At 44.4% G+C, this 8,850-nt stretch overlaps 1 protein-coding gene across 1 annotated transcript in view; it reads left to right on the top strand.

Moving 5' to 3' along the window:
* The window catches only part of T265_13090 (hypothetical protein), a gene marked incomplete at both ends in the record, with an annotated part of 15,838 nt that extends 7,012 nt beyond the window's left edge, over window positions 1–8,826 (top strand). The window contains 5 exons of the mRNA XM_009167147.1: window positions 1,715–1,819; window positions 1,866–2,216; window positions 4,806–4,909; window positions 6,260–6,525; window positions 8,771–8,826. Of these exons, the coding sequence (XP_009165411.1) occupies window positions 1,715–1,819; window positions 1,866–2,216; window positions 4,806–4,909; window positions 6,260–6,525; window positions 8,771–8,826 (882 nt within the window). The remainder of the gene's footprint in view (window positions 1–1,714; window positions 1,820–1,865; window positions 2,217–4,805; window positions 4,910–6,259; window positions 6,526–8,770) is intronic.
* Window positions 8,827–8,850: the final 24 nt, after the last annotated feature.

The following is an 8,850-nucleotide window of genomic DNA, read 5'->3' on the forward strand; positions in this document are numbered from 1 at the left end:
CCGCTCTTCCGATCTATATATAATCCATGCCGAAAAGCCAAGCACAGCTCTTTCTTCCTTACTGGGAATCATCAGCAGTGAGAGCTTGACGGAACTCGGAGCAGTATCAAACCCGCAACCGGCTACCAAATGAACACTTAACCGTACCTCCAAGAACGACTGATGAGCGGTGTGATTAACTCAGACTTAGGCAGAGGAGCGCCCCTCATCCCTCGATCACGGAATCCCAGTCATGTGGTTAACTGGCTGGTTGAATGGCTTTTCGAGTAGCGACTTTTTGGAAGGAAATTTCACTCGTTGTATGATTAATTCCTCTTTCTGAGCTTGTTATGGCTAGTTATGTGAAAATCACCCATATTTTATTTGCAAAGTGAATTTCCAGAATTTGTAGTACAGGTGTATAATTTAGGAAGTGTGCAACCGTGTTGGAGGACGTCAGAGACCTATTACGTAACTTGGGATTCGTCGTACCTCTTACGGAAGGCTTTGTGCTTCCGAACAAAGCAGGTACTTGGCATTTATATCCACGCTATTTGACGATTGGGCTAAATCATTTGAAGCTAGCGAACTATCTCGGTCTAACGGGGTAACACCGTAGGAATTGTTGGAGATGAGTCCGAACAATAAACCGCCAGCACGAAGAAAAAACAGGATAACGTCCATTTCGACAATGAATCAAACTAAGACAGGGGACCTTACCCTAAGCCCAGGGGCCTGCGGCGGATCTAAGTAGTATAAACCACCGGAAACAGAAAAGTTGCGCGTAAACTCACTACCAATCGTCAGGTTTCATGCGAAAATTTGCTGTATCGCAAACAGAATTTCCCCCCTTCTCAGGGAGACAAAGAGAATCAGCACAAAATGTGAATCCGCACACTATGCGAACCAATTGGATTCACGTTAGCTAGCTATTCATACACTGTTAAGCCGAGGTGGTTGTAGGAATCGCGTGAGCAAAATGATGACAATAGCAGCAAGTAAATTGCTGAATGTTGGTGCGATAGGTATGGGAACGAACATATAGCCTTTCAAAGATGGCTTCACTACAACCTTAAATGGCTCCTGAGACAGATGCGAATAATTCCAGAACAGCTTACTGTGACTCTGACAGGTGTTAAAGTACGGTGCAGTGAGGTAAAAGTTTGAAAGCGTTTGTTGATTGTTTTAATTAGTCATTGTCATCCTGTCGCTCCTGTACAAACATTCCGAGATGACTGAAATTCGTGTATGTGATTTGAATAAGTGCCTGTCTGAGGTGTTTTCGAGGAGCTGTTCCGTTGCACTCCGTGTTTTTCTCAGACCAAAATTTACTGAATCATTTGGTTCGCACAGAACAGTACTCTAAGGATCGTTTCAGAGGGGTTTGGTAAACAATCGGTGGATTTATTGCTGGGCAACGTTTCGCTTTTGACACAAAAACTTCGTCAGGCCAAGTGAGTAAGTAAGTAGGTTGATTGGGTTTTAAGGCAGTCAGGGAACCAATCCGTGAGATTCCTTATGACTAGTGACGTGATCAGTGCTGGGTGTTCAGTCTGATGTCCCTGTTTGTTGATTAGTGCGATGGCTAAGCTTTACGATAGATCGGTTTAGGGGGGGGTTCGTCTTTATGATGAACCCGGATTTTTTCGTCCCTGCTTCTTCAGTCTAGGACACCAATTGATTGAGTACTCTAAGAACTTTATTTTGCTCCACTGCTAATCCTATTTGTCGATAGCCCTCCGAGAGCCCAGCAGCATCCAGCACTTCCACAAAGCCCCCTCAAACCGAAGAAATAAACAGAAAATCGGCTGAAAATCCACAGCTGCGGAAAACATCGCAGGTATGAAATGTTTTTTTGTTTTCAAAAAGTACTTATCTCTGTGTAGGAGAAACGGTCCGGCTTAAATGCACCTCAGTTGCACTTGCCAAGTCATCCGAGAGCATCAGTCGTCCTTCCTGATCTCACATGCACACTCCTGGATCAGCCAACCCAACGTTTGAGTGAATCTGCAAACCCGGACCAGACATCATCAACAGGCGGCACATCATCCAGACGAAGTTCTAAACCGGGGCTTCTGGACAAGACCGCACAACTCGAAGGTGATGGCGAGATTGTAACTAGCGATACGGTTGCACGCGTTCCCATTTGTGGTATCGTTGCTGGTGGTGGGGAATCCACATTACAGCAGGTGTACGCATCAGTTACACTCAATCGTTGTCCGATGGTAATCGTAAAGGTGAGTGCAGGCTAGGTCTGGTATGGAAGTTGAACCTCAGGCGTCCATTCATCTGGGGCCTTCTGTGTTCATAAGAACTCATGACTAGGACATCAAGCCACTTGTTTGTTTGTCGTCCAGTCGAACCACCATATAGATGCCCAGCGTTTCTGACTCTCCTGAGGCATCAATTGACACGACGCCCTAGCCTGTTTAAGTCGATAGATGGAGACCAACAAAGAATTTCGCCATCTGCGCTTCCCATAAATAGGTGAATTTTCGCTGTAGCTCAAACTGGAAAACGCCTCATATACGGCTGTTATCACACCAGTTCGTATAACTGAAGGCAGGCCAAAACCCCCCAGCAACTACTAGTCTATCCTAATGCGAATACGTATGTCTCCTAGGACTGACCTGAAAATATCTTCTGGAAAAGTCAACTTTACATGGAAACCTCCTCTTCAGTCTGAGATAACCTCAGTCACTCTGACAAATCGCCCCTCAGACAACGAGTTTTGTCACAAATTGTGAACTTCCCAAAACGAATACGTCTCACTTATGAGCAACTGCAGATTGACTCCTGACAAGATTCGAGAGTTCGTCACGTAGGGGAATAGTTAGAGTGAACTGGGGATAGATCGGGACGTCGGTGTAGAAGTCCGTGGAATGTACCTGAAAACAGACTAGGAGAACCAGCCAGTTACCAGTTTTTCATCATCTGGAAAAGCTAGGAACTGGAAAATCCCCTTCTGTGTGTTAGTCACTAGGTGAGCCCTCGTATTCCTATCTAAAGAAGAAACCCTGGGGTTTGATAATGGGCGGTGCGGGGAACCTGATGCAGGTGCTGTAGGTGAATGGCCTAGTTAGTGGTGTGCTGCGATTCGTTTATGTCTGGAATGTCACCACTCAACTTCTCGGCGTTGAAGATGATCTAAGGTCTTGCTTGTCAAAGAAAAAGAAACCAGTAGTGGAGATTTCGCGTGTGATTCTGCCTAGAGGAACCTAGCTATCCTGGATGCTATACCAGACGGTTCCGAACTCTTCCAGCCGCCATAAAAATTTCCGCGTAAAAAATTTCTGCTTCTCGGTAAGTAGATCTTTGCTAATTCTATGGTTGTGTGACGGTTACCATACTGTAGTGTAGGGGGTTGACCATGAACTTTATTATACAGAAGAAGAGACAGCCACAGGTTTCAGCTTCCCTGGAAAATTTAGTGATTGATAGTGAAGAAAACGATAGTCTTGGAAACCACTAAAACAAATTACTAGGCTCCAGGCAAACCAAGCAGATCTTTATAATACTGCATCCAAAGTGTACCAGTGTTGATGCTATGGATCAACATTCACGGAAAAGCACTCGTCAGAGTGTATTTTTTGCCAAAACATTACAGGCAATTGGTGAACTTTGCACTTCTTTTACAGTTTTGGGTCTTTCTAAGTTTTCGTCTACAAATAACACTATTTTGTCCCATAGTAACTAATAAAATGAATAAATACACATCCAGCAAGTTGTTTCCTCCCACGGTTTTGGTCAATGAAAGTCCTACGCTTCGAAATGAAAGTGAATTGTATGCTCTGCTGACCACTGACTTACCGTTTCTCGTACAAACAGAGATGTTGCCCCTTGGGCATGACAAACCTCAGCACACTAACCTCTATTCCAGAGAGTGAATATCAGCTAGGATGTTTTCGCGCGCCACAAGTTCCTTTATCGAATTTGTTGACTGGTAGCCTTCTCATGGAATTTATCTCCAAGTTTCATTTTCTCTAAAAACGTTTTCCATCAGAATCTTTGTTTGTGCTGAAGGTGGTTCATACTAATTTGTTTCCTACTGAAGAGTTAAAAGTATTCCCACGTTTGTTGTTCTTTTCGAAGTAATTCAGTATAGTTGGATATGACCTTAAGTCACTTGGGCAACTTGTTTGGAACTTTGCAGTCTTCAATTCTCCCGCAAAAAATTCGAGGCCTAAAACCGGTTGGGTAGAAGGTATTAAGTCTGTATTGCAGTCAGTAGATGCACTTAACTGCCGAACATCAAGACTGATAAGGACTAGGGACGGTTACGCAAAACGATAGTTTAGAAGCACGTCTTCGGTTGCATTTCGTTTCTTGAAGATCTATGTAGATCCCTTAAATGCGGGCTTAAGTGAGAAGGTGCTTGAAAGCAGGGTTCACTGTTTCAAGCATGCTGTTGAAAATCTCCTGCAATAACGAAGACAATGAGCCGTGCTTTTGAGCCGCCCAACATTCATTGGTTTCACTTGTGAGATCGAATCCTTGCTTGAAAATCTGGTATATCAAAGATTCCTAAATCAAAATCGATTTAAAGTATACTAATAACAAAAAGAGTTGTACAAACTTGCGTCCAAGTGCCAGTATACACCATTGAATTTCGTGAACAAGAGCGATGCAGCACTTATCTGACCCTTGTTTCTTCAAGATATTACCAATAATGCGTTTATGTTCAAGACCACTCCAAGTCAGTTTTGGTACCACCCAACTCCTTAAACTAATGTGTACTCGAAAAGAGGATAAGGGAAAAAACATTAATGCATATTACCACCCAGACTTTGCCCAATCTACCTCATCATTTCCTATCATTTTTCCAGGGAACTGGAGGCACTGCTGATGTCATAGCCAATGTGATTGACTTCATCAACTTCAAGAACTCTCTGGAGGAGAACGTTATTACGGAAGACGATACAAATATGAAGTAAGGAATGACCTGATTTTAGACAACCGATGAGTGAAGTTTCACCATCCACCTGATTCCAAATGTTTGGCTAAACTTTTGTCTGGATTTGCTTCAGTTTGCTTAATATGCGCGTCAGCTCCATTCACGACCTGTAACTCCTTAGGAACAATAGTGTGGTGTCGTAAATGCCGGAGATTACTTTTGTCCAGATAGGTTCCCAGTCCAAAGAATGCATGCAACATGGATGCCTGAGAAGGCGCGAAAATTGTTCCCAGTAATAAGGGTCACACATAGGGAAGAAAGCTACGTGAAATTGCTTTTTTTGACATAGACTTCTATCACGAACCCGTATCAGTCCGAGATGTCAGAAAGGATGATCATACATCACTGCCACCACAGCAATGCCACCAGTAAAAAAACAATACTGAGTCTTCACTGCCCCTAATGAGGAATCGAATAAAAAGGAAAGAATCGAGTAAGTACAAACAGTTTTATGTCTGTATAAAAAATATCAGGAACTATAAAAATCACCATAGCAGAGCCTTAACGAGGCAAATGCATCTGGCCATTGGATAATAGGAAGACACCGCAGCGTTCTCTGACAATATCGCTCGATATGGACCCATCAGACAGCGACAGGCAGGCTTTGATCAGACAGCCGCGACAGCGTGCTCGCAAGCGGGGTCAGTAAAGTAATGTTCCTAACCACGTGCAAAGATAATCACGTGAACCCCAACCTGGAAGACGCCAAGATCTCACAGGTATTGGCCTTCATTCTGCGTTGCGACGTCAAGGTCTGCCCACCACAGGCATTTTGCCAGCAAGTGTTCAGAGTTGGAAAATGTTACCTTCTTCGGTAGGCTGAAGTTGGCGACGTGAAGTAAATGCCCCAACCACTGATTATGATTATGATACTTTGCACACCAGAACAAGGGTCAGACCCGAAGTAACAAGACAGTACTGTCCGTATAGCCCAGGGGACTAACCCCTACTCGATACTAATTCACCCTAGGGACTATCGATCATCTGCAGCTGAAGAGTCACGCAATTGGATATGTTATGCAAATCACTCGAAACGACTTGCATCAAGGCTAGCCATCGCTAGTCAGCATTTACGAACGCTGCTAAGTACAAGTTTTGACCTGAACTAGTAGATGCTGATCTAACCCAGACTACCCACCACAAAGTGGTGACATGTGAAAGCACAACCGGAAAATCTTTACGATTGTAGATAAAATCCAAATTAATTCTCTGAAGTAAGGCTTTGTATGTAGTTCCCATAAATGGTGAGTTTTTACTGGAAAGTTTACACCAGCAACCCTGCCACAACAAACAACCACTCTGCCCTCTCATTCACTTCCATCATAGGATTAGCAGCATCATTCACGAAACTCGAAGCAGCTCCGGCGCAGAACAAATAAAAATGGCAAGGAAGAAGAAATTCGCGAAACCCAACGAAAAGACCGAGGCTGAAAAGAAGGAAAGTGAAGGGAAGCAAGTGAATTACCGGGCGTACGCACAACAAGTTGCCCTGTTGCGTGAACTAATCGAGCAGTACCCGCATCTTCTGTCAGTGTTTGATTCAGAGGATACCGACCTGGACGGCTATATGATTTCAGCTTTACTGAGTAGCGGTGAGTTACGTTTTGATGATTACCAGCCGTTCGTGTCTTTGTAACAAACATGTTATTTATGGCGAGACTAATTTAGTTCCGCTAGTAACAGAAATCCACGCCGCGTGTCTAAGGCATGCGCGACATGTTTTTCTTGTGGTTAAAAATGTCCAAGGGTTCATCGAGAATCAACTAACTTGAATGCAGCTCAGCATCTAGAGCTGCTTAAAAGTCTCAGCTTTTGAAGTATTTTAGCTTATGGATTCAAATGCGACACTGTCGCCCCACGGCAGGTATGTAGCGCCTTATTACCTGTTCTTGGTTTATTCGACTGTGACTCCACCACATCCCGCGAACCCGGGGCTTTTCGCTCAGTTTTCCGATCATCCAATCCGTGTGCCGCATTCGCACGCATGTGCTCACGTACATGCCTTAATCTGGCACGCGTCAAAGCAGAGTGAACAACAGGCCTCGCTCCATCCTGGTAAAGCCATATCATGGGCTCAGTACTCTTGTACTCGCAAGCACGAAGGGCGAGCCAAGCAATTGGGGCTTCAACGAGCTTCAACGAGCAGAGTGCTGACAGACCTAAATGACGAAACCTATCCAAGCTTTCCAGCCAAAATATCGGTAGCTATCGGTGGTCTTCACCTGCACTCGGGACGCAGTACCGAGCTGTTTGCTGTTATTAGTGCACAGGTGATGATATCCACATACAAATTAGGTGTATGCACTAATAAAAGTCACGTCGAGCTCACCAGTTATTGGTGCATAGCTGAGGATGGCCATAATACAACTCAGGAATTACATGCACTTTTAACTGTCTTTACTGTGGTTGACAGTAGTTTACAGAAACGATTTGTGGGATATATGAAATAACGGACAATATTAAATGTGGAGCAAGTCAACAGAGGAACTTTATCGGATGCGAGAGTCCCTTGGTGGAAGTCCGGACGGCGGGAACGTGTTTTTCTCCGCAGTTCGACTGCTACACGTACTCCATGGTTGTCCGTGGACTTGTGGAGAGGTTGACGTCCTGCTCCCTGCGCGCGCGAGTCTGTGTGTTTCGACTGGATTCGGTTTGACTTCATGTAAGTCCCAGTGCGTATACGTGGGCGCGTCGGCACATGAGTGGTTGCTACGCTGACTAGGCGGTGCAGACAATCGATGTCCGATGAGCCAGCTTAATGCGACGTGTTTGTGCGTATGAGAAAAAAGAAGCCTCGCGATCCAGTGAGCGACTGTGAGTTGAACAGTCAAGTGTGTGTGACTGGGGCGCTACACTGTCACTGTGGTACCGGTAAAAATGGAAGTTGCTCTCAAGGCTGCAAGCGTTTGCAAGCTACATGGGTCAAACGATCTTATCGATTGTATTCCCACGGAGAGTTATTTGCTTAAGCGTAGCACCAGTCAGCAATAAATTTAGACTTATCATTTTGAGCGCCCGCGGAAAATTCCTAAAACGCAGTTTGCTCACTTCGAAGACTAGTTGACGGCAATTGGTAGAAGCAGGCAATACTAAAGTTTGGCACTCGGAATTTGACCAGTTATTTATTGCTCTACGTGCCTTGCAACAAGATTATGGTGATGGATGTAATTTACTAAGTAATGAAAAGTGTGAAGTATCCATCTTCAGCCTCTGTGTAAGGTTTTGCAGTGCCATCAGGCGAGAACATGGTAGGGAAAGGGGACAAGTTTCGAATGGTCCCAGCCATCCTCGCTCTATCTTAAAGGAAAGACCCACAGATTTAGAGCTGCCAGACAAACTCTGGTGACGGTTGATGCCAGATGTATTGGAAAACTGAAGTCACGGCACCCGTTTTCGTCTATCGCTTCAAGAAGCGCACCGGAAATAAAACTGGTTGCTGGAATGGGCTGCTGGGAATTCACACATACATAACACTGAAGCATTCGGTGTTTTTAAATAGTTCGAGCCAATAGAAGGAAAGTCAAAACCCAGCGGGATTTCACGACTTTCATCTATCTTTTTGTATGATTGTTCCGCTGGTCATCCCACTTTATATTCCTGTGCTGAAACCCAGTCGCAAGGCTTCGTTCACCGGCTAACCTTTGTATTTGTTTGTAAGCCACTGGTATTCATCGGTTTTCAAAGTGAACTAGAGTCATTAAGCTCTGAGAAGACCAAGCAATCAGGATACCGATGAGCATCAATGAGCAGGTGTATAATAGAATTATAGAATCTAAATGAATCTGTCGTATTCAAAGGCGGTTTTTACTTCGAAACATACACTCACTTGCAAATCAGTTTGGTTTTCACGGGAAACTCAAGTGAATCTATCGTTAATGATGTTCTTCAACTGAATGTGCTACACACAGGCCGCTTTA

Source organism: Opisthorchis viverrini, assembly GCF_000715545.1.
Source record: "Opisthorchis viverrini unplaced genomic scaffold opera_v5_36, whole genome shotgun sequence".
In the NCBI taxonomy this organism is placed as follows: domain Eukaryota; kingdom Metazoa; phylum Platyhelminthes; class Trematoda; order Opisthorchiida; family Opisthorchiidae; genus Opisthorchis; species Opisthorchis viverrini.